Source organism: Pogona vitticeps, chromosome 4 (genome assembly GCF_051106095.1).
Source record: "Pogona vitticeps strain Pit_001003342236 chromosome 4, PviZW2.1, whole genome shotgun sequence".
NCBI classification, from domain to species: domain Eukaryota; kingdom Metazoa; phylum Chordata; class Lepidosauria; order Squamata; family Agamidae; genus Pogona; species Pogona vitticeps.
Genome location: NC_135786.1, coordinates 74,860,249 through 74,884,795, shown reverse-complemented (window position 1 = coordinate 74,884,795; position 24,547 = coordinate 74,860,249). Strand labels below are relative to the sequence as shown.

Genomic DNA, 24,547 nt, shown 5'->3' with positions numbered 1-24,547 from the left:
GGAACAGCTTTCATTCAACCAGTACATCTTCTCCAGCCTTTTGAGTGGAGACGTCAACCATTTTTTAAAAAACGGAACTTCTAAAGAATAGTGAGTTGCAGTTATTTCACAGCCACATTACCTCAGTTTTCTTCTCTGGGGTTGGCAGAGTTCATGGTACAATGTTGCACATCTGTAAGCTGGCGAGTAAATACCTGGCCTTTACAAACATGCCTTAGCATTTGAGAACAGACCAAATCTGCAGTGCTGGGAAATTTGGAAACCCAAGACTGCTCCAGCTTAGCCACTATTAAATGCAAGCTAACCCCTGATGTCAGAAAAGAAAGTAGCTCCTTTCTGTAAGCTTGCCCCCTCACCGATTGTCAGCATTGAAATTTTAAATACAGGCTAGTAGAAGTTGTCTTTCCTGTGCAGAGCTGAGCCACTCAATTTTTCCCCCGCTGCATGACTGAAGGTAACCGTTCCATAAATTTCATAAGTGTATAGTTTGATTTCTGCTTTTTCATTTTAGTGGTGTAATTTGTTTTTAATTAACTTTTAGTCTTTCTGATTGGTTTATTTATTCTTGCATGGCATTGTGTTTCAAAGTGGGTTTTGTTTTGTTTTTTTTAAAGTACAACTTAATGGGGGAACTGTATTGAAGTGCTCTTTGTCTTTATGCACCTAGGATGGTAAGCGGATGTTTGGTACATACTTCCGTGTTGGGTTTTATGGGACTAAGTTTGGAGACTTGGATGAACAAGAGTTTGTTTACAAGGAACCTGCAATAACAAAACTGGCTGAAATTTCTCATCGATTAGAGGTGAGATGACACCGTCAAAGTTGAAGTATTGACCTACAGCAAGAATAGGTAAAGTGCAGCCCCACCCCGGCATCCTGGAACCCTCTCAGGACAGCCATAACAAAAGATTTTAAAGGGTCTTTTTAATACCTGTCTCTTCTTAGGAGTGGCAGTTTTTGCTCATGGGTGACTAAGAAGACCCAACCATCAAGACTGGAAAAGGCAGTCTGGGTAGTTCTGGTTTTATACTTGTGTATTGTTAGCCGCCTAGAGTGGTCCTGAGCTGACTAGATAGGCGGGGTATAAATTAATTAAATAAATAAATAAATAAATAAATAAATAAATAAATAAATAAATAAATAAATAAATAAATAAATAAATTTTACTTTGGTTGTCCACGTTTGTGGCAGCCTTGTGTCAGACGTGGGAGCAAAACTCTGGTCCCCAGCCTGTCAGAATTGCCCACCCTGGCCTACAGTTACATGGGCTTGCAGAGATGTATAAAAGGGCCCTGCCTATACTTGAGTTAAGCCAGATCCTTGAGATCCCATATGCTTGGTCAAATAAGCTCAGGTAGTTTATTGTGTCCAAGATTCCAAAGCTTATCAGAACCACAGGCTTGACTATAAATGTTGAAGATACATAAAAACACAACGCAGACAGGTCTGATGGAATAAAGACAGAACAGGTCCTCTCCAGAGCTAAGGAACATACTTCTTTAGACTACAGTGCCCGGAATCTCTCAACTAGCAAGCGGGATTTTTCCAAGCACTGCTTCACCCACACTGTGAAGGGACACCCTTGAGGCTAAATTATTTCCCATCATTGAAAAGCAGTTGAAGATGGGAGTCATTTGCCTTCTTTAAAAAAAAGCTACTGTGAGTTATGTGTAGATTCATGTGCAGTTTGTCAAGATAAGCAAATTGTAGAGAACTGTTACCAATTTTAGTGCTTTGGTCATTTTTCAGTCATTGTTGATTTTTGTGTGCTTCATTATGCTTTTCTTCATGATTCACAAATTCATTGAAAGGAAGTGAGCATTTTCTTACACTGCTAGGAATCCTGTTTTCTCACACTCTCAGCTCACTATGTATTGTCCTTATAGCTTCCCTGCATTAAATACCAGAAAGCTATTTTTAACGAAAATTTGAAAATTTTAGAATATGAAGCACTGTGCTTACTAAATGCCATACTTCTGCCATACACCATAGGTAAAAACAAATCTCAGTGTGTATTGAGGCAAATTTATACTTTTTGTCTGTCTGTGCACAATATCATTGCTTTTTATTTTAAATGTTTGCCAAAATCTGTTTTGCCCCTTCCAGTATTAACAATGGGGGGGAAAATCTCTCTCCCAGCCCCAGCATTCCATTCTTCCTGTTTGTTAGATAGGGAATACTTTGTGTGTGTTGTTGGGTTACTTCATAACCTATATTTGTTGGAAGAAAAATCTAACACATGAATTTTTATTGAGGTGTTTACATAAAACCTCAGGGCAACAATGTGCTTTAACATGGAAAAACCTGCTGTGTTGCTGTGCAGAGTTCTCCTACCATGTTTTCCCGAAAATAAGATAGGGTCTTATATTAATTTTTGCTCCAAAAACACACTAGGGCTTATTTTCAGGGGATGTTTTTTTTTATGTACAGCAATCGACATTTATTCAAATACAGCCATGTTATCTTCTTCTGGTTGCTGCACAAGGGTGGAGGGCAGAATTTCACTTAACCAGGGCTTATTTTGGGGGCAGGGCTTGTTTTCAGGTTAGGTCTTATTTTTGGGGAAACAGGGTATCAGTGTTCACCAAGCCAAACATGCTTTCTCTCAGGATATTCCATTACATTCCTTCTACTCCCTACCTCCCTACTGATTTTGGACTGACACTCTCCTCACACATCCACCGTAAGACACTCAGCTAGTGTGGTTGCTAAGCATTTCTAGTTACCATCAGCCTTTAGTGGTAGGTTTCCTTCCTCCTTTTAGAGTCTCTTCCTGTTCACCCTAGCCCATTGTTATGCCTTGTGCTCGTAAATGGCTGCATAAAGATTGGTACTTGGAAAACCTACGTATAAGACACCAAACCCCTTTAAATTCCTTCCTTCTTTCCTTCCTTCCTGCATACTGTGTATTCATTAGTGTCCAGATTATAAAATAATGAGAATGAGGGACCAAGAATACACTAAGCCAGAGCATATGTAGGCAACTCAATTTTAATATGATCTCACTAAATGTTTGCGCCAAATTCTCATTTAAAATGTTGGCTTCAAATTCTACTTCACCATGTCATGATTTATCATTTTCAGGGATTTTATGGAGAAAGGTTTGGCGAAGATGTTGTTGAAGTTATTAAAGATTCTAACCCAGTCGACAAATGTAAATTAGATGCTAACAAGGTAAGGAAGTTAAAAATAGGCAAAACTGAAGCTGTATCTTTGGCCTTGTTTAAATGAAGATTCTGGCATGTCTAGTGTGGGAAGTACCCTAGTTCAGGCTTACATGAGCTCACACGACATTCTCTTCAGGAATAAGAGAGCAGATATGGTGGCTCTATGCCACATCAGAATTGCTATGTGTTTGCCTGATAGGTGGAAGCGCATTATTGCAATTCACAATTCTAATTCTGCATCAGGAGAAGTGCTAAAAGTGAAAATAAAAACAGAAATAACCATGTTGGCCATAAACCAACATTGAATTCATACTTGGTGACACCTTTATTAAGCCAACCAGAAAGGCATGAGAAAATATGTGAACCTAAAATTGCTGATCTCATTCACCGGGTAAGATGTGAGACAAGTAATTGGGGGCAGGGCAGGGAAAAGTGTGGTCTTAAGGCCTTGAGGTCTTGAGGTGGAACAGAGGAGGGAGGCTGTGCACACAATCAAATGAGCTCATCTGGTGATAAAACGATATTACATCTTAGCCAGAATAGCCCATAGATTTGCTGGGAGCAGGAAGATTAGAAGAGTTTGGTCCATTTTAAACAAGACTCTGCATAAAATGTAAGAGGTGCTTTCATCCTAATTGTTTTGAATAAGGAGCCTTTGGATTTGGAAAGTAATAAGGCAACCTTTATATTAATTCTGGATTATGAGAAGTCAGTAGTATCCGGACTGGGTGTATTTACCTATCAGGTCAGAGGGTACGCACATTAAGTGAACAAAATTCCAGTCTGTGGTAAATATAAACTCAGTTTACTCCAGGGCAGGGGGCCATTGCTCAATAGCTAATTTGGTATCCACAAAGCCATAAAAAAGCAAACGTCCCTTTGTTTCTTAATTAGTGGAATTTAGTTGAGTTGTTAAATGTTATTGACTGTTTTTGTTGGGTGTTTAATAGGATGTAGCATGTTTTTATTTGTTCATCTCTCCACCTCAGGCTTATATACAAATAACGTATGTAGAACCTTATTTTGACACATATGAAATGAAGGATAGGATAACCTATTTTGACAAAAATTACAATCTCCGACGATTCATGTACTGTACACCCTTCACGCTGGACGGCAGAGCTCATGGGGAGCTACATGAACAGTTCAAGAGGAAGACAATCTTAACAACATCACATGCTTTCCCTTACATTAAAACCAGGATAAATGTTATTCACAAGGAGGAGGTGAGCTTTATGTTTCTGTTCTGTTGTAAATGTAAGATAAGAAGCTGTTAGAAATAGAAAGAAACAGTGATGGTGATAATCATATTGGTTGATACTATGGGTGTTTTTTATTAATGTAGATGGTACATCTTAATTTTTTGTTATAAAGATTGAAGGTAGGAGCAAAGACACAAATAAAAGACAATAAATTATGGCATTAAAGCACAATTAAATGGATCATATTAATATAAGAATGGAATTAAAGCAATTCAGAAGCACATAAGTGAAAACAAAATATAGTTCCAATTCAAAGTCCCTTGCTCAGTAAGTTATCAGGTGCTGAAAACCTGCTTGAGGCACATCAGGGAGGGAACTAGATTAGCCAAAAGGAGTTCCACAGCCTGAGAGCAGCTTACAGAAGAGGTCTTCTCTCTCCACCAGATGTGCACCTGAGGGAGACAGAACTGAGAGAAGGTCCTTCTCAGATTATCTTCCAAGGGAAAAATACAGTCTTTCAGATAGAGTGATAGAATCAAAGGGACAGAACTATGTTATGAGGAGTTTACAATCTAACACCTGAACAAGGAGAAAACGGGGGGCGGAGGCGGGTGGAATAGAGCAAGGGATAGAAGGGGGAAATGCATCACTGTGCTCACTTTTCTGATATTTAACAAATGGTCCATATCCCCAGTTCTTAAACCTTAATGGCAGCAAGGAAACGCTTTGGATCAAGAACAGCACTAGCCCTTTCCACTGCCATGCACATTCCCTTGGAAGCTAATGGAAGCTGTGCCTTTACTTAGAAACCTAATTTGTGGGTTTTGTGCCCTTCATGAACCAGCACATTTGGCATTTATGTGGAGAGATCACTTTTGGAAGTCACTTCTTAATGTTGGCACAATTCAGATAAACCCAGTTCTGCCCTGGGTATACTGTTACATATTCTCAGTTGTGAGCCTCTTGGAATGTTTTATTGGCTGATGATTGCCCTTAAGGCAATTCTAGTCACTCAGTGGAAAGAACTGCCTTTCACCTCCTGAATCGTACTTACAATGCAGGCAAATTACATTGCAGTCATCATCTTGTATTTTCCACAATTTTAGTTCACATATTCTGTTTAAACATAGAGAGGCTTCTCAGCTCTAAGAAATTAAGCAAGTCCTAGAATGAACTCAGTAGGAAACGGAAGCAGCAGTAGTTGTCTGCCCATCTTCTATCAGCCTGGAAATTGTCTGCTATATTGTTGCTGTAGTAGTAATCTGCATCTGTAAGGCTTCATTTTCTTTCTTTAAAAGATTAGCAATGCAATCCTATGAATGTGTACTTGGAAATAAATCCCATTGAGTTCAATGTGGCTAGGTATGGGAGCGTAGCTAAAATTTAATATGCTTGTAGTTGTGATGAAAACCCATCATGATTGGTGTGCCTTTGTCTTTTAAGATAATTTTGACGCCAATTGAAGTTGCCATTGAGGATATGCAGAAAAAAACCCAAGAATTGGCTTTTGCTACCCATCAAGATCCAGCAGATCCTAAGATGCTCCAGATGGTGCTTCAGGGCTCAGTAGGCACTACAGTGAATCAGGTGAGAACATAAGAGCTCAAAATTCTTCCCGTTTATGAGTTGCAGAGACATAGAAGTTCAACTATTGCTCTTCTGTTGTTGTTGTGTTTTAACAAACTGAAAAAATGGCTTCTGTATGAAATACACATTAATACAAGTGTATATCAACATTTTTATACATGCAAAAGGACTGAGCGAAGATATTGCCACAGGCTTGTAGTAATGGTTACCAACGTGGTTGGCTTTAAAAGGGGACTGGATAGATTTTTTTACTCTGAATGGCTGCTGACCAGGATTGTTCCATGTTACCTATGGTATCACAGCATTATGTCTCACTATATCACTTGCTGGCAAATGTGAGACAGAAAATGCAGTGTTATCAGTAGGCTTCCTATAAGCAACCAATTGGCCACTATGGAAACAAAATGTTAGAATAAATGAGCCTTTGGATTGATCCAGCACAGTATTTTTAGACTTTTAAGAGTATATAGAATATAAATATAAAATTAATAAATAATAACTAATAATGTTAAATACTGGAGCATGCATCTGGCCACCCTTTCTTCTCACTGTATAGCAGATTAGCCTGCGTTTCTCATTGTTAGCAACTACAATCCAACCATTCTCTTTTTAGAGGCAATGCAACCCTTCTACTCAATGGTCATGCACTTCTGGTATTGTTTATTTAAAGGCATTTAATGGGTAGCAGTCAACCTAAAGAAACACTGTGCTTCATCAAAGCCTCAGTGTAGTTCTAATGGTATCAGTGGCAGATCCTACAGGGAAAAAGAAACTCAACATTTTTCTTTCTTATTAAGGGACCACTAGAGGTTGCACAGGTTTTCTTGTCTGAAATACCCAACGATCCCAAACTGTTTCGTCACCATAACAAGTTACGGCTTTGTTTCAAAGACTTCACAAAAAGGTATAGTGTTGGCTTCACTCTTTACTTGTGTTTCTTCTAAAAGGTTCCTAGTTGATGTTCAGCTGATTTTTGTGGGTGTCTCTTGGGTGTTCTCCTTTCCCTTTGGGCCCTTTTTGTGTTGCTTTCTTAGTTCAGTTCTGCATCAGTTGGAAAAATCTCACTATGGGTCGAATCCACAGCAGTGATAAATAAAGCTTCATTTGTGCTAGGGGAACTATGGGGAAGCAGTCTTTGTTGCTCCTTTTTCTCCCTGGGGAGACAGAGGAATCTTACTCAAGATGACACAGGAAAATGAAAGGCATCTGGAGGGATTGTCTTAGCATCTCCTTCTTCCAGAAAAGGGCATCCAGTGCATCCTGATGCCTTCCATGACCTGGAGGAACCCTCCCATTCACAGTAACCATTTGCATTTATTAAGCCACACTAATATTAGTGCTTTTTAGACATACTGTCTGTGTTCCATGGACCCTGTTGTACTTTTGGATCCTTCTGTATGTAGGGATGCTCTTTTTCTTGTATAAGCAAAGTTTGTTCTATCCGCATGTGCATTGAGCATTTTCCTACCAAATTAAAAAGAGGCAAGAAAGGTTTTGGCATTATAGACCATTTCATTGATTTTTCACAGAACTTGCTTCCAAACAAGCACAATTTAGTGTTATTATCAAAGTTGAAAGATGAGTGAAAGAAAGCCAACAAATTACTGTTAACTGTCAAGGTAGGTCTTTCACACTTGGCCACTAACAAGATGGGATTTTTGGATTTGATTTCATAGGTGTGAAGATGCCTTGCGCAAAAACAAAAGCCTGATTGGTCCGGACCAAAAAGAATATCAGCGAGAGCTTGAAAGAAATTACCACCGTCTCAAGGAAGCACTGCAGCCCCTGATCAATAGAAAAATTCCCCAGTTATACAAGGCTGTTCTTCCTGCTGCTTGCCACAGGTCCTTCTAATATTATTTTATATTTGTTATTAATGGTTGTGGTTGATCTTAATGTCCTAAGAGAATACAGGAAAGCAAATTAAAAGCCTCAACTTTCAATGTAATATTTCACTCTGTGCATGGCTGCGTCGAGCAACATGAACCACCAAAGAGATTGTTCAGATGGTGACTGATGCGGATCTCCTCCCATGAATGGAACATTTTTGTGCTTAGAAGTTCCTAATTTTAATGGGATTAGGTCCCTTATTTCAGGTAGTGGAAATGGAAGGGAAAACAAAGAACAGCAGAATATGACAGATCATATTGACAGTCAATTTGGAGCAGTAGCTGACAAGCCCTGACCCCTTAACTAGCCCCATCCAGTCAACTCTGCCCTGATGGATACTGTACACTAGTTTTGCGCTAGTTAATTTCAAAAAGTGCATGCTTTTTGTGTGGTAGAATGAGTGTGTGACTTGCCATTCATTGTGTGGATTATCTCATTTTTTCCCTCCCCAGAGATTCCTTCAGCAGGATGAGCCTTCGCAAAATTGACATCTAAGCAGCTAAAAAGGCACTTAAGAGTTTTAAGGTACGGAACAAGCAAGTGCAGCGTTACCAGCAGCTGGAAATTTTAAGGCATTTTATTTCGAAATAAATCTTGGGACTTTATTTTGGACACCTTGCACACATTTAGTAGTTTATATGGAAATATTAAGTGGCCAATTTTTTTCTTCTGATTTGTCCGATATAGACTTAAAGACTTTTTGAAAAGGCCATGGTAACAGTACATAATGTACTGGTGGGACTGTCAATGCAACTGTTTTTTAAACATTTTTTAAATATTTAGAGGTACCTAAACGCATCAAAAATTATTTATAGCGTTCTCTAACGTTAATTTTTTTTAGTTCATGTATTTAATTTATATTAAGAACATTTGCAAATATATGTGAACCATTTTAATGTAGTGATGATTTTAATGGTACCATTAAACATTTGAATGTTTACACTTTATTTCATGGTGCATCAGCCTTTCATGCTTCTCTTTCTCCATGGACTGAGATCCTGCAAGAAAACTGTATTGTTGTTAATTTGTGTAGTTGTTGATTTTGGTTTTGCCATCACGGACGGTTGTCATGTTATCTGTCCTCCCCATTCCTGAGATGGACTTATAATCAAGCAGGGAGCCGAGCCTCTCTGGAGGACTCATGGGTGGAGGATAAAACATCCTCACATTCTGCCTGGGCCAGTGGTCACTTTTCTTCTTCACTCTTTTCTCTTGGTAAGTACTGACAATCCAGCAGCCAGGGTTGGTCTCTGTATAGGTGGAAGCCTGGCCATGATTTTTACACATGTGAGAGGAACACCATTCTATCAGGTAACTCTAAACAGGGTGGCAGTCCAAAGAAAAAAGTCTAGCTTTAAAACTGGGCTTCAGATCAGCACCATATTGTTCACAGTGGCAGACGTGGCAGCAGTTTGCTTCTGCTCCATGCCAAGAGGCAACAGCCAGAGATGGAGGGACAGAGGCACCCTGATCTCCCCTGCCCCCCCCCCTTGCCATGGAAAGGGAGATGACTAAAATCCCTTATAGACTGCATCGAAAATGTTGGGTCAGAGGGTGTGCAGCCTCAGTGATCCAGCAAGTCGCCTGTCACACAGGATTTGCAGAAGGCAAAATACCGATTCAACATGATCATGCTGATGTTAGTACTGTTACTGTTCAAGACACTGTTGGAAACTGTAGTTTATAGCTTGAAATCTTAACAATTCATTGTTGTTAGGACTGTGTTCAAAAAAAAATTGTCCTATTAAGGAAATCTTGAAATGGTTCACAAAGCAGATTCTGACCTTGTTAAGCAAAAGTAAGCCTGATTTGACACCTGTCATGCATCCAATAAGAGTCTACAACCAGCAAATCTCCTCTTATGATAAATATGCCTGCAAACATATTTGTCACCATAGAATTTTATCTTATGTGTTTCTATGCATAGTTTATTTTATTCTATGAAACAGAAAATTACAGCCATAGAAAATTACACCTTCTGCATTAAGAACACAGCTGTCTGAGATACCTCTAAGCATAAGCCTCAATTCTTTATTTAAAAATAACACAAAATAGTTGGAATACCAACAATAAAGCCGTCAATTATTTAAATATAAATAAAAGCCAAAGCACTGTAATGGGATGAATATTCAGCCCATTTTCTCTGCTTTATTTTGAGAAAATGAGGAACTGGGGGCAGGGGTAAATGGAGCTTTTCAATCTCAACTTGTATACAGAAACACAGTTTGGGGGGGCAGACATTGTCTCCTTATGAGAAAACTTTTATCATCTGCTACAAATTGATCCAAGGACATGAATATGAATAAATTTATTTTCTTTGAAGTTAATATACAAGTAGTGTATCGTAGTAGTTTTATATACTACTGTGCTTTTAAGACATCATGTATTCAACAGGATACATACAGATTTGCATTACTAGATTACTTTGTATAGAATCTAAAAGGTGAATTATTCACTTTTAAAACGTGACGATATAAATTTATTTAGAGTCAGAGACTAACGAATTTAATTCTGCAGCCTCAGAAATGCCATTAGGTGCTCTTCAGTGCCAAACTGATTTTAAAAAAGCTTACATAATAATGTAACATCAGTCTACAATTTTCTTATAAAACAACAAGTAAGGAGTAGAAGTAGATGATGAAATAGGGGATAAGAAGTTAAGGAAGTCCTTTTCCTCTATGACTTTCACTTCAGAATCATCAAAAAGTAACCACTTACCCTCATATTCTTTCAGGCTCTGCATTATATGCATTGTTTTGTTTTCTACTCCATTAAAAGTAGCACAGGTTTGCTCAAAGTGTTCAAATTCCATGATTTCTTTAGCATGGCTGAATTCATGATATTTACATTCAGTGATCATGTTACTTATCTTCTCAGAATGTGTTGCCCTGTTAATGGGCAAATCACAGTTCGACTTGCTTTTCTGTCCTCCAAGAAGCCCAACCGTTTCTGTATTCTTTTTGTTCAGTCCTTTATTCAGCTGCCCATTTCCACCAATCCTAAAGGAAACCTCACCGTCATCATAGTCCTCAGTAATAGCTCTGGCTTCTCGTTCATTAAGTGGCTCTGGGCAAATTTTACAAAAAGCATCTGTGATGAAATTATCCTTATCTAATTCTAAGCTATCAAGACTTGTAATTTTAACAGAAGCTGTGTAGTGTCCACTGCTGATAGTAATGCCACTGTGCATCACCACTGCAAATAATCCATAGATTTCGTTGCCTGGGTTTATGCTCCAGTCATCCAATGATAGCTTGAGAGGTGTCTGTAAAGGTGTATTTATCTTTGAGAGTCCACCATAACAATCGAATCTTTGAGAGAAAAACATTATACAGTTAAACACCATTTTTCCACATTATATTCTTTTAAACAAAAACATTAAAAGTTACTATTGTATTTTCCTGTTTAATAGGCTACATTATTAACTAAGGTTTTAAAAAACCAACAATGTATATTCATTAACACTCAGTAGAAAAGGGCATGAACATCTGGTTTGGTGTAGTTGGTTTCGCAGCCAAACAACTGATCCATGGTTCCATGCCTCACCCCCTCCAGTAGGTGCCCAGTCAGAGGGACTGTCGCCAAGTGGGCATCTGCTGGAGGGAGCAGAGTACTAAACTGCGGATCAGCTATTGCTTGAGTGAAAAAAATAAGGTCTTGCAATTAAGACTTAATTAACAAATGAGTTTGGGAGGGTGACAATAACATGTTTGAAAAGGTCCACAAATGTATTTCAACAATCCCTAAATCTAAGTTACTGGAACTGTTTGTTGTTGAAAAACACCCTATAATAATTCACATTATGAGGACTGCAATATTTTGACAATTAGTAATGAAACAATTATTTGAAAAAAAGTGTGGGGTTTTTTTCCTTTTCTTTTTTTCTTGAAGACTCACTGTCCTGGGTCCTACTAAAGCTTGTTGTCAGTTTTTAAAAGAATAGTTTCTCACCTGTCAGTTTGCCTGTGAATTCATGAGTTCTCTTTCAGCAATGTAATGAGTTCATAAAATGCTATTATCTTTTCACTTCCTAAACCACATTTGCCTTTTAGAAAAAAGCTTTCTGGATAACTGTCTAGACAACTATCTTCTGCATAATTGTTGCACACTTGTAGGAGAAAAAACTCATCAGGAGGTAAGTGGAATTTAACATTGGTGGATTTCCCTATGAAGCATCAGTTACAAGAAAATACTTGACAGTGAAAAGGCAATGAAATGATAAAATTAAGATACACAACTTTCTTTTAGAAATATGGAGGTTTGTTTAACACTTAGCAGTACTGCAGACAACCTGCTATTTTTAATGGGAACTGACATGAAGATACATAAAGGGACTGTTAACTTGAACTCAGTGTGTAGGTTGACATTTTTTCAAGTCTAACGTTTGTTATATTTCTCTGTTAAGCTTAATTAAACTGTTTCAGATGCAGCCCTCTCATTCCACAACATCTGTATGCATATAGCTGTACCTAAGTAACCGTTCCATCCATACAAGAATCCCAAACATGCTTTCCCACATATTGTGGAAGGAACTGGACAATGTGTGGAGCTTGGAAGCAAACAGAACCACCCTATTCTCCTTGGTAGATGCCTGGAGACAGAAAGCAGTAACAGGCCTCACATGAAACGAGCCAACAAATAGGTTTTATGATTGCTGGAAGACAAGCTCCACTGGACATAGAAAACCTATTTAGATGTTTCCTCATACATGGGAGGGTGGGGGGTAAAAGCAAGCATGCTGTCCCCTTCCCCTCACTCACTATAAGCTGGAGATAAGTTCTGAAATTGAAAGCCTTTTCTACTTGCAAAGGCTCCTTGTGCCGTATAAACCCGCATCTTCCAGGTTTCTAAATCATACAGGCTAACATGTTTTAAAATAACTTTGTCCCATTTAATATTTATTAGAACAGATCTGAGCAAGATTTTATTTCTACTTACAAGCTCTTAATTTGGCTTACTGACAATACTTACTCTAAGCCACTAGCAGCAAAGCATTTCAGGTGGATTGTGATGACTTCAGGCAGTTTATCAAAAAGAAGACTTCGTTCTGCTTCTGCATAATGTCGGCAGTTTTCACAGAAATATTTGTCTTCTCCCACAATCCTCTCCACAGAAGCAAACTGGGAGATTGCCCACTTCAGAGTTTTTACTTCAGTTTTTGGTTCTGGAGAAGCTACAAGAGAGAGATCTAGTTAGCTCAATAAAATAAACATTTTAAATCACAGTAATAAATCAGGTGAATGTGTTTAAAGCACAAAAGAGAAGTTACATCTGAGACACAACACGGGATTTCAAAGCTTGTACATTTTACTTTCACCTAAAAACTCCCAAAACACTTCTTGTCCCAACACTAAATCAGCAGTACTTCAGCACTGAGAATTGAACAAGGCTGCCTCTAGACCATCCTTAAAAGCCTGCAGAGCAGGCCCTTACATTCCAATGCTATGTCTCTTCTATAATTTATAGTATGGATTCTTGCTCGCAACAGCTATTGCTTGCCGTCGACAAATTGCTGAAGAGATGGTAGGATAGAGAACATTACGAGATGATAGTGTTTGAAGTCCCAATTACTCTTCTAAAGCGCTTGTGTACTCTATTTTTCTGTGTATAAAATGCCCCCCCCACTTTTCTAATCCAAATTTAAGAAATCTAAGTGGGCCTTAGCAAGGGTGGGGGGAAAGGGATCAAAGCACTGCAGGATAGCATTGATCCCTGCTTTCCCCTCCACTTGTTTTTGTTCTCTTCTCAGCTTACTTACATGTATGACCGTCAATTTATAGTTTAAAGATTTTAGACAAAAGTATAGTCTTATACATGGAAAAATACAGTAATATCTTTCCGCATTCACTCCTATTGTCAAAATATTTGATGAGAAGTGTGGGACTGAAAAAAAAGCTAATGAAATTTTAGGGTGCCTTAGCAGAACCATAATTTCCATGTTATACAAAACTGATAGCTATGTGTTAATACACATCACATAGACTGAAGTAGCATGTCCAGCTTCAGGTGCCATACTTTATGTAGACAGGCCAGAACTGGTTCAGAGGAGAAACAAAAGTGATAAAGTTTACCGAAAGCTATTCTGGGAGGAAGGGCTGTAGGAGCTGGTAATGTTAGCCTGAAGTAGCTAAGACATCATTGAATTTTTCAAATAGCAGTTGTCAAACGCTTGTTCTGCCCTGGATGGCAAGCTAGACTGAATGGGTTTGAGTTGCAGGATAGCAGAACATCTGAAAAAACTTAATAGTAGGTAATAGACATGTGATATTCCCCCGGGGAATAAGAATATCAGCACCATAGGTGCCTGGTGAAACAGAACCCTCTCCCCCGAACGGGCAGGTGAACTTACTCCTCGCCACACGTGGCCAGAATTGTTCCCCTTGCGCCAATCCAGGAAGCAGCCCAGCTGGTGCTTCCCCATCTACATGCACTGCTGACCACTTAGCACAGGGGTGTCCAACCTTTCACCTTCCCTGGGCCACATTAGAAGATGAAAATTTGGTTTGGGCCGCACATACATTTGGTTTGGGCCACATGGGGGGGGGCAGCCCTAGCCATCCTCCGCAGCCCCGCTCCAAGCGCTCTTACCGGCAGCTGCGATCTCAGACAACAGAGGCTGCCAGCTTCGACTCCGGTGGCTTTATGGGGCCGGGAAGGGGTCCACCTATTGACGGGGATGGCGCAATGCAATCACGCAGCACCCCTCTCCCTTCCCCTCCTGCTCCTTCCTTCCCTCTCTCCCCCCCCCCCCCAGCATTGTGACGTTCCCCAGCCAAATTCCAGTCGCAAGTGCCGGCACTGTAACTTGAAACTTTGGAATTTCTTTAAAAATAAAAAATTGCACTGGGCTGCATTATGAGCCGACCTGGGCCGCATGCGGCCCTCGGGCCACAGGTTGGATAAGCCTGACTTAGCAGCTGAAGGGGAGATTTGACGTGCCGCCTCCTTGCTGGAGTGGCTGGCAGTGAGGGGAAGCGCCAGCCAGGCTGCTTCCTGGATTGGCATGACACGAAGTATGGTGGCTGCACGTGGCAAACAGTAAGTGGACCTTCGGGGGTGAGGGTCCTCCAGGATACAAATATTACCATGTCTAGTAGGAACATGAGTGGAGTTACTCAGGGGATGGTGGATTCTTCCTTACTGGGGGAAGGGATGTTCCATCTTTGCACATCCTGTATCAAGAGGCTGAACTAAATGGCCTACATCTGATTCTACTACAGTTGTATAAAGAGTACTCTGGTGCATTTTAAGTAGCTAATAGTTTCATATGCATTTTTTCATCTTGTTCCTAACAAGATTACTAGAAAAACATTAACCTAAACCTGAATTTTAAAAAAATGAAGTTCAAAAATATATCTGTGAAGATTCTCAGTCGAGGTGTGGTATATAAAAGCTTATGAATCAGACATACCACAGTCCACTTTACTCTGGTCATACTTACTTTCAGAATTCTCTTCCACTTTTGAAATTTCATCTTTTTGCACTGGCACACTGATATCTTGGAAGTCTTCCCTTCTCTCTGTGAAACACTCACACTCTAAGCATCGTGTTCTCAACACCAACTGACCCTGGAAGAGTCTCTCCACTAAATCAAAATCAGCTAATTCTGTGTCAAAAGAAAAGAAAGTGCCATGTTAAATTAAAGGCATTCTCTTGAATAGCTTGGCTTCTGCTGAATACCTTCTTACGGCAGCATCTGAGGCTGCTCTTCAAACTCCCCTTCTTTCAACTACTTTATCTAGTTTGAAGAGCTGAAGTGCAAAGGGGAAAACAGAAGTTCAGGTGTAGTTAGAAGATCCATTGCTTACACAAAAGGATCTCCTGTGGATCTTTACAACCAACTATGTAAAAACAAATATACTATTCTCACTGGTTATTTATTAAGCATTAGATTAAAAAGAAATTATATGTGAATTAACTCTACCCTTATAGCCTTATCTTGTTATTGGCTTTAGTTTTCTAATCAGCAAAAATTCAAACTTATCTAAAAGTTGGGCTTTTTGTAATGCCACTGTTTTGAAAACTATTTTGGAACAGTTTTTCTCTTTCTTTTATGTCTGATGAAGTGGACTTGTCCATGAAAACTTACATCAAAAAATATAATAGTCTTTAAGGTGCCACCAAATTTGTCTTTTCTAACTTTTTCTTTTGTTTTCACATATAGTATTTTGCAACACTCATCTCAGAGCAGTGGTTCCCAACCTTGGGTCCTCAGATGTTCTTGGACTAAAAGTCCCAGAAGGCTGTGCTAGGCAGGATTTCTGGGAATTATCCAAGAACATCTGGGGGGCCAAGGTTGGGAACCACTGTCTTGGAGGTATTAACATTCGTTCCCTATTGTACTTTTCAATTCAAATCTAGTTAACTCAACCCTGCATCCAACACCTAGTCAGGGTACTACAGCACTAAATGTAATACAAAATCTGTCCATGCTTCTCGTGTTTGAATAAAGCAGAAAATAAGTTCAACCCACCTTCTGTAATAAACAAGAGGAAAGCCATGGGAATTACAGATGGTTTGCTCTCTTTCTGCTAAGAGCAGAGAATCACTTATAGCTAGAGTCTCATTAGTATTTGTATAAGGTTTGCATAACCTTCTGCAGCTAACAGACGAGGGGTAGGAGCACATCTTGCTTGCATGCCTGTGTCATGTGTCCTCTCATATTTGTACAACTGAGATGCACCTCATCAATCAGCTGAGGCAAGTTACACAAACCTCATGCAAACGTCAAAAACATCCTGACCAATATTTTGTGCTGTAAACTTGACAGTAAAGAAAATGGGCTAAGATGTGCAGATTGGCAAACTGGCAACACTTGCCCCCGCCCAGCCATGAGTTTTTTTTTTTGTACAGCTAACCTCTCTTATCTTGTTTTTCGACTTCTTTTTCAGCAGTGCCTTCCCCCGGAAATGAGGCATCACAGTGTTCTCCTCTTATCTGGCTACCTTTTTCATATTTGAAGGAATTGTCTGAAAAGTCGCTACTGTCCATTTCTCTGACTGGTTCTTTGAGCCCCAAGCTTGTTGTCAACTTTCCCAGACTACAGAATTTAGACAGAATACTAGGCTGATTACTGGAAGATTTTAACCAATTTAATCTAAGCTTTGATTTCTTATGGGTTGGCTTTGTATTTTCACTTTCATGTTGCATCTTCATTTCATTAACGTAAGGTTCAAAATGGTTTTCCACTTTTTCCTCCAGTGCTCTCCTCCTTGACCGAGTCCGTCTCGGAACTTCTTCACCTCCCACTTTCTCTTGGGACACTTTGGATTTTTTCTTTTCATTGCCACTTTCCACATCACTTTTCCTCTTTGCCTTTCCTTTTGTTCTGTCCGCCCAATCCTTTTCAGCTTGGCCATCCAGCTCATGACCACCTTCCTTCACAATGGCACTACTGCTTTTATTCTGTTTGGTCTCTTTTTCCAGGTTGCACATAGGCTCTTGCGGTGATTTGTGCTTTAGCTCTTCCATCAAAAGCTGACATGTTCCTTGAATATGCCCCAGAATACACTGCAATACTTCTTGGGCATCATGCTGCAAATATCCCTCATACATAGGGTTCAGCTCTCTATAAAAGGACAACATACCATTTAATCAAATATATACATACAAGCATCTATCAAAACTTAGGAGTCAGCCCTTTTTAGGAACACACTAGGTATAACTTTGACAAAATAGCTCAAGGAGTAAAAAATCTAAAATGTAAAACACAATGTATACGTATACTGTCACAAGCTGTCATTTCTGAGGAAATTTACAATTTAATAAAATTATTTAATTAAAAGTTTATACAATTATTCACAGACAAGGTCTTGTAATTGTTAATATCAGTAATTTAAGATGGCACAAAGCATCAAAGAACAGTTCAACAAATGAATGTACATTACCATTAGGCTACCTTTTAACCAGCTAGAAATAGACACATACACAAAGTCATTGCCAGTTTGTACTGTATTTCTTAAGGGAAATAATCTGATAGCCTTAACAAAGGTCTGTGTACCTGTTTGAAAACATGAATTCTTACTTATTTTAAAACTGTGGATTGCTTTATAGTTTTAGTTATTGTGAGCCACCCTGGGCACCCTATGGAGAGAAAGGTGGCATATAAAAATAAACACTAGAGGTAGTTTTCTGAATGACACCTGCCAGTATTCTGGGCGCTATAGTCCAAAATCACAGATCTGTACACCTTACCATATAATTCAGTAATGCTTAGAAATATAGGAGCTCCTTAAAACACTATCCATACCTCAGTGTGTTCAGCAACCTTCTTGGCTGAACTGCAAGTTCATCTGTGTATTTATCTGGATTTAAGAGACAACTGGCCTGAAGCTGTTCAAGTGAAACAATCAACGAATGTAAACTGTGGAGCAGTTCATAGCTTGCATGAGAATTTTCTTTGGTGGTCCCCTGCAAAGGCAAATTAATTTTTCCCCATTTTAGCTGATAGTAAGATTAAGTTATAATCCATTTTCATAACACTTTTGTGTGTTACTTCTTTTTGCACACCACCTCCAGCTATTAAAATAATAGTATTTGAAAAAACAAACAACAATGTTGTAATTATCCCATTGTATGACGGTATAAAGGCACTGAGATTACAAACTCCAAAATAAGGTTAAAAGCAATGCCCTTGATATGGAAATAAATAAACCAAAACTTTATTAGCTTGTGCTGAATTCATGGTACATTTTTCCTGATTTACAGGATATATAATGGTGGGCAATGTATTCTCACCTTATCAGTGTCATCCTTCTTTTTTGAAATGATATTAAATAATTGCTTCATTCCCATTTTAAAACCAGGGCAAAAATAGAGCACCTAGAATAAGAAACAAAGTTACGGTAGAACAGAGAAATTCTGTAAGTTTGGAACACAGCATGAACACTGTATGTATCTGGAATAGTAGATTCTGACCCACAAAAGCTCATGTGGAAATATATTTGTTGGTTTTTAAGGTGCCAAGAAATATTTTGTCCTTGTTCCTCTCCCTCCAACTTTTCTGCCAATGTGCTAACGCAGCTACCTCTTTAGAAACCTGCTCAGACTAGCTACTATTTGTCAGCTAATCTATCTCACAAGGTGGCCTTGGAAATAAAAATGGAATACCCTAAGAATGGCACTCTGAATTCTGCAGATGAAAAACAGCATATCAATTTATGTTTGTATGTGGCAGTTGTAATTATAAGTTGAAGTGAAGAAACAGAAATACACCCAACATTAGCAAACGGGCCAGAAGCTGACTTGTCAAGGCAAATATGGTGTCCTCCTCTCTCCTTCTCTCTAGGCCAGTGGTTTCCAACCTTGGGTGACCCAGGTAACCAGACTGCAATTCCCAGAAACCTTCACCACCAGATGTGCTGGCCAGCGTTTCTGAGAGTTGCAGTCCTGGGTTACCCAAGTTTGGAAACCAGTAATCTAGGCAACTGGAAGATCAAGCAATATCTCGCTGCACGTTTAATTTAGCTTGATCAAGGGCCTTTAGTTGCTAGCTGGAATAAATGACCAAAGAGACAGCATTATTACAAATTCTGATCTCAATGCTTTAGATGCCATTAATTGCATCAAACTATAAATATTCTAAATTTAGACATAAAACCTTTGTTGAAATATCTGCATCCAGGTTTTCTCCATATTTCTAGTACTTATAAATGGACCAGGAATTTTTAAGAATGATACGTGAAATATGTGAGGGAATTATGCCAACTTTAATATACTGTACAATATTTTACATGTTCTAAAGCACTATAGCTAAGCGGGTGTAATTCAACATCACACCTACAATAGCTAAAACAGCATCAAAGTGGAAATGCTATCTACAAAGTACCAGTGTGTTAAAAATAGTCACAATGGGAAGTGCACAACCAGTTGTGCGACTGAGCTTCACAATTCCCTGTTGCCTCAGCATAAATGCCCTGCACATTTAATGGGCATAGCTTTACATTATGCCTACAAAAACAGGCTTCAGCCACTGAGTTCTATATTGCAATATAAATAGTGAAAAACAGATTCAAAATTTTGTTTATATTGGATAGTAACATTCTATAAATGCCCTTGTTTATATTGGAGAGTGACATTCTCTTATGAGTTTAATTTCCAAATGCCTTGTACTTGTTACCATATTCTTGTTTTAGTGGTTTGTAAAATGGTGTTCATCAATTATATGTATAAGAAGGTAGGTCTATGCTGCACATGCATTTTTTCAGAATGATCCTAGTTGTATTTGAGGCCTTAGGGGACTAAGCTGCTGCAAGTTTACTGACACTGACAACTGTAGTTTTCATGTTCATAGATATACTGCTGTTCTGATTTTATTGCATGCTAAGAACTGGAAAAGTTGATTAAATGTATTAGGCACGTTTAGCACTTTCAACTACCACTGGTTTCACTGCAAACCTTTAAAAAGTGTTTAAAAGCTTCCACTGAAATCAGTGCAACAGCTTAATTTAAATTAAAGTTGGCTAAATTAGGCTTGCCGCATGTAGATGCACTTTTCACATATCTCCTCCTAGTACTCTGCAGAACTTCACCTGGAATCTGCAACACAATACTTTATGGGAGGACACAAGGATGGAAAGGGGCATTACCAAAAAAGCGTAAGTACTAGTTTGGGAGTTTAAGGGTATATTAGTTATCTCTACAAATTTCAAAATGAAAGAATACAGTAGCTTCTGCATGCTCTTTCGTTAAAGAATTTCATCCAATGTATAAATTGAGATAGTTACAAAGTAACTTTTTATCCTTGTTATAAATTTACCTGGAGTACACTGTTAAGATAACAAGTGTTGCCAAGGTTGTTCAAACCCACAAAGGGCAGCATGTTGTCTTTCTTCTCAATGCGAACGGGTGAAAGTGGCCGTGCTGCAGGAACTACCTGGTCACTATTATACAAAGAAAAATATTAATATCCAAAATACAAGTGTAACATAACATGCCTTCCTACAGAGCAATCCTATACATATTTATTGAGAAATGAAGCAAACTGATTTCAGTAGGGCTAACTTCTAAGTAAATCTGTGTAAGACTACAAGAACTCTTATTTAATTTTTTAAATATTAAAAATACAAACTGCTTCCTCATTACTATTCACGTACTGTATAGCAATGACAAATTCTCAAAACTATGCATTAATGGAATTTACATCATGGCCAGGTAAGCCTCTACCTCAGGGATGGAAACCTCCAGCCCATGGACCAAATTCAAAAGAGAGATTTCCCTCCCCATCTCTGCACGGCAGGGAAAATTCTTTACATGAAAGCCTAACTAGCCAATGACCACAGTTCATGTAACAGAGGAAACAGGAAAAAGGCATCAGAAGAAGAGGGCAGACCTTCTGACATCATCCATTATGCTGGACTTATCCCAGAGACAATTTAACCCAGGAGGAATCTAGATACCAAACCCAGTGCTCTACATAAACAATTTCTATCAGATGTGTACCAGTTATATATTAGACGTTGTATGAATTAGGTTTTTTCCCCTTAACATAACAGCTTTCTAATTTGTAACAAGCTGGCATTTACGAAGTCAGTAAGTATTTTTATAGTTCTTATGCATTATCCTGCATTGTTCATTCATTCACCAAGAAGTGTATCCTCTGTTTAAAGAAGCAACAATGCAGCTACATTGGCTGGTACTGTTTTCAATATATAGATGTATGCAGACCTGCAACTATGCAAGCTGCCACAGTGCCAGTCACAATCAGGAACACAACTAGCACTTCACTAGATCACTTCTGAAACTTCTGCAGTTTGAATTCTGTGTGTATTAAATATTCAACAGGACACTGGCCTAGAAGTTCATAATTAGACCAGTTTTTAAAGTCTGTCTTGTGAAAACTGTCTAGATAATCACTGTTTAACATTTGTTGACTTAATTTATATAGAATAAGTAGATTTAAAACACATTCTTAGTGGAACTTACTAGTGGTGTGCAAAAAAAGTACAAGTAAATGGACTGCTGCCCTAATATTCATTGATCATAGTCTTAAGAAATTTCCCCACAAAATTTGAAGTTGTAAGACAAACCACCCTTTTGTTCTAAAAGTTCCTCATCAATAAACCTGGATAGAGAACACTACTGTATCTAGTAATTTCAGTTAAAATATGAAGTCCCACTTATTTTCAAGAGGAATCAAATCAGTACATCTCTAATAAAACAGAATCGTATGCATGTCTACTCAGAAGCAACTCCCATTGTGTTCAGTGGGAATAAATCCTAGGAATATGCTCACATGATTGCAGCCTAAATCTCTTATACTGCAGCTATGGGTCTCTAAAGTTTAAACAAGTTGGATGTTAATATGCTGGGTACCTCATGCCAACTACATTAAAAACAAACACAGTGGAACCAAAATGAACAATGAACACAATTTTGGTTGCAACTGATTCAGTCTCAGAGAAGAAATCTGTAATATTTAACTGCCTTTGATAAGACAAACAGGAAGCAGATATATTGATGGGTGTGATATATATCTTTAAAAAATTAAAACTGAATGCTTTATAATGTGTGGATCTCTACTAGAACACAGGCAATAAGATTTTGCACTATGCGCTCATAGTTGCACTTTAACAAGCTCATTCTACATTTGTACATGCTGAGAGAACAAAAGACCCACATCTCAAAAGAAAATTGGTACATTGGTATAAACTGACTGAAAAACAACTCTTACATTTCAGAACACACATATTCTGAAGTCTTTTGCTCATTTTCCGGCACTTCTGCAAAATCCAGGGCTCGTTTGGTTTCTCTCTTCTGAAAAAACTTCAGGGACAGTCTACTTTTTTTAGTCGGGGTGCCTCTTGAAAGTCCATTACTGTCAACGGGCAACACACCGGGCATCTTCCCCCTCTCACCAGACACAACGCTGCTGCAACCTGTGGTTATTGTGCCTGTAAAAGCATACAAAACATCGCGTCGCTGTTTGGCGGGCGGGCAGCAGCAGGAATTGTGAGGAGAGGCCACACACATACACTACCTCGGGCGCAATCACAGCGCACCTAAGCGGGCCGCCGCGGGAAGTAACAGTTTTGTCCCAACACGGAATGGTTTGGGATAACTTTTAAAAAACCCGCCTGGATTGGGCGAAGAGGATGATGATGACCAAGAAGTTTAGAACGGCGTGCGTGCGCCTAGGTAACGTTTGACTGGAAAGAGTACAAAAACGTGAAACCAGGCAGGGATCAGAATCTGACAGCCGTTCAACGAAGGCTAAACTCCTTAATTACTATCTTAATTTAGGGGGACGTCCCAAAGAACACCGTTTCTTTGAGTCAACACGTGAAGTTCCCGGAACAGATGTCCGGGCACGTTCTCTCTCTCTCTCTCTCTCTCTCTCACTCACTCACACTCACACACACACACACACACACAGCCCTTCCGTAAACAAGTTGTGTCGCCTTCGGGCTGCGACCGCTTCTAGACCAGATCCCCAGGGCTGCTTCCCCCCTCTTCGCTGAGAGTCCCCCCCTCCCAGCTGCGACCAGGGGCATCAGCCAAGTGAGGAAGCCATTTCAGAAAGACACAAGAGCAGCTGCAGGCAGGCAGGCAGGCAGGCAGGCAGGCAACCCCGACACACACCCCCGACCCACAAAGCAAGAGGATGGTGTGCCTTGCTTTGCAATGACAACCGTCCTAAATCCCGATTTAACGATGTGAGGATCAAGTGGGTGAGGAAGTCAGCCAGGTGTGCAGCTTTTGAGCTCCCTGGATTATAGACTGCGGTCTATTCCTGGAAATGATATGAATCATCCTCGCAGCCGACGGAAGCCCTAAAAGGGGTGGGGGGTGCGGGCCGGAGGAACTTTCCTGAGCAGATCCAAGTTTACAAATGCTGACGGCCGACCACAGAAAGGGGGGTTGAGGAGGGAAGGCGGACTTGTTCAGCTAACGACGCCGAGGCTAGCCTCGCACCAGGATGGGGAAAGAGAGCTCCCGCGGCTCCCGCCTCCCTGCCTGCCTGCCCACACTAGAGAACCACGCGCCCTCCGCGGCTGCTGCCGGCTCGCTAATGGCGCGGCCGCATCTCCTCACCCGCTACATCTTCTCGATCCGCCGCGTCCCAATGGGCAAGGCGTGCGGGCAGGGGCAGGCAAGAGGCACCTGTCCCGGGGGGGAAAAACCCCGCCCTCCTCGCTGCCGAGAACTCTCTGGGGGTCACTCTCGTCGCCGACTCCCCCACCACAGGGAAACTTGGCGCGTTTTGCACCCTGCCAGGACCCCACCCCCTCCTCCTCCTCCCGCGTTTCTCGCGCCGCGAGTTTCTGAGATGTCCAACGAGTGCCCGTTTAAAATAATTTTAAAAAAAACCAGGCCCAAACTTTAGGGCGGGAACAGAGGGGGCTCCGGGGCGCATTTGTTGGTCGTTCCTGTTTCTTTTAAAGGTCAGTGGAGTGATTGAGGACTCTTCTGCCGGGTTATTAAATCAGGCAAATCTCCTGACACCTAAAAAGGGACCTAACAGAATGCGCGCGTGCAGCGCTAGAGGCCTGGCTAAAAGGCTCCCGGCCTCCGACATGGGAGGCAGGTTGGAGAGAGTGAAAGGAAATGGGGGGGCGTGCCCCCCTGACCACGCCTCCCTCGTATAGTTTAAGCACTCGCGGCTGGTGCGCTTTAAGAACGCTGCGCGACGTTCAAACGGGCCCAGAGTATAACGGTTGCTGGAAAGGGGCGGAGCATGAGAGGAGAAGACCTGGGGGGGGA

At 40.0% G+C, this 24,547-nt stretch overlaps 2 protein-coding genes across 10 annotated transcripts in view; one reads left to right on the top strand and one right to left on the bottom strand.

Annotated features, from left to right (window-relative positions):
- The window catches only part of DOCK7 (dedicator of cytokinesis 7), a 157,008-nt gene extending 148,215 nt beyond the window's left edge, over window positions 1-8,793 (top strand). For 5 of the 9 annotated variants that reach the window (XR_013544958.1, XR_013544959.1, XM_072997730.2 and 2 more), the window contains 7 exons: window positions 668-802; window positions 3,085-3,174; window positions 4,157-4,393; window positions 5,813-5,956; window positions 6,754-6,860; window positions 7,633-7,800; window positions 8,299-8,793. Coding sequence is in view for 7 of the 9 variants with exons in the window: in XM_072997730.2 (XP_072853831.1) it covers window positions 668-802; window positions 3,085-3,174; window positions 4,157-4,393; window positions 5,813-5,956; window positions 6,754-6,860; window positions 7,633-7,800; window positions 8,299-8,341 (924 nt within the window). In the remaining 2 variants the exon portion in view is untranslated. The remainder of the gene's footprint in view (window positions 1-667; window positions 803-3,084; window positions 3,175-4,156; window positions 4,394-5,812; window positions 5,957-6,753; window positions 6,861-7,632; window positions 7,801-8,298) is intronic. The other 4 variants (XM_072997729.2, XM_078392935.1, XM_072997728.2 and 1 more) reach the window with 1 other exon arrangement.
- A 953-nt stretch (window positions 8,794-9,746) lies between these two features.
- USP1 (ubiquitin specific peptidase 1) lies at window positions 9,747-24,070 on the bottom strand. Its single transcript, XM_020807752.3, has 9 exons — window positions 23,879-24,070; window positions 22,518-22,737; window positions 20,604-20,727; window positions 18,584-18,667; window positions 18,096-18,256; window positions 16,705-17,414; window positions 15,288-15,452; window positions 12,818-13,019; window positions 9,747-11,157 (listed from the first exon to the last, which is right to left on the bottom strand). Exons 2-9 carry the CDS (start codon window positions 22,685-22,687, stop codon window positions 10,434-10,436), a joined length of 2,340 nt encoding a protein of 779 aa, XP_020663411.3. The 5' UTR covers window positions 22,688-22,737; window positions 23,879-24,070; the 3' UTR covers window positions 9,747-10,433.
- Window positions 24,071-24,547: the final 477 nt, after the last annotated feature.

Excerpts from the sequence above, each read along its gene's own strand:
- USP1 (XM_020807752.3), bottom strand. The coding sequence starts at position 22,687 with ATGCCCGGTGTGTTGCCCGTTGACAGTAATGGACTTTCAAGAGGCACC. Across the intron at positions 18,257-18,583 it reads AGAAGGATGACACTGATAAG|GGGACCACCAAAGAAAATTC; the intron begins GTGAGAATACAT and ends TTGCCTTTGCAG. Across the intron at positions 11,158-12,817 it reads TTTGCTGCTAGTGGCTTAGA|ATTCGATTGTTATGGTGGAC; the intron begins GTAAGTATTGTC and ends TTTCTCTCAAAG.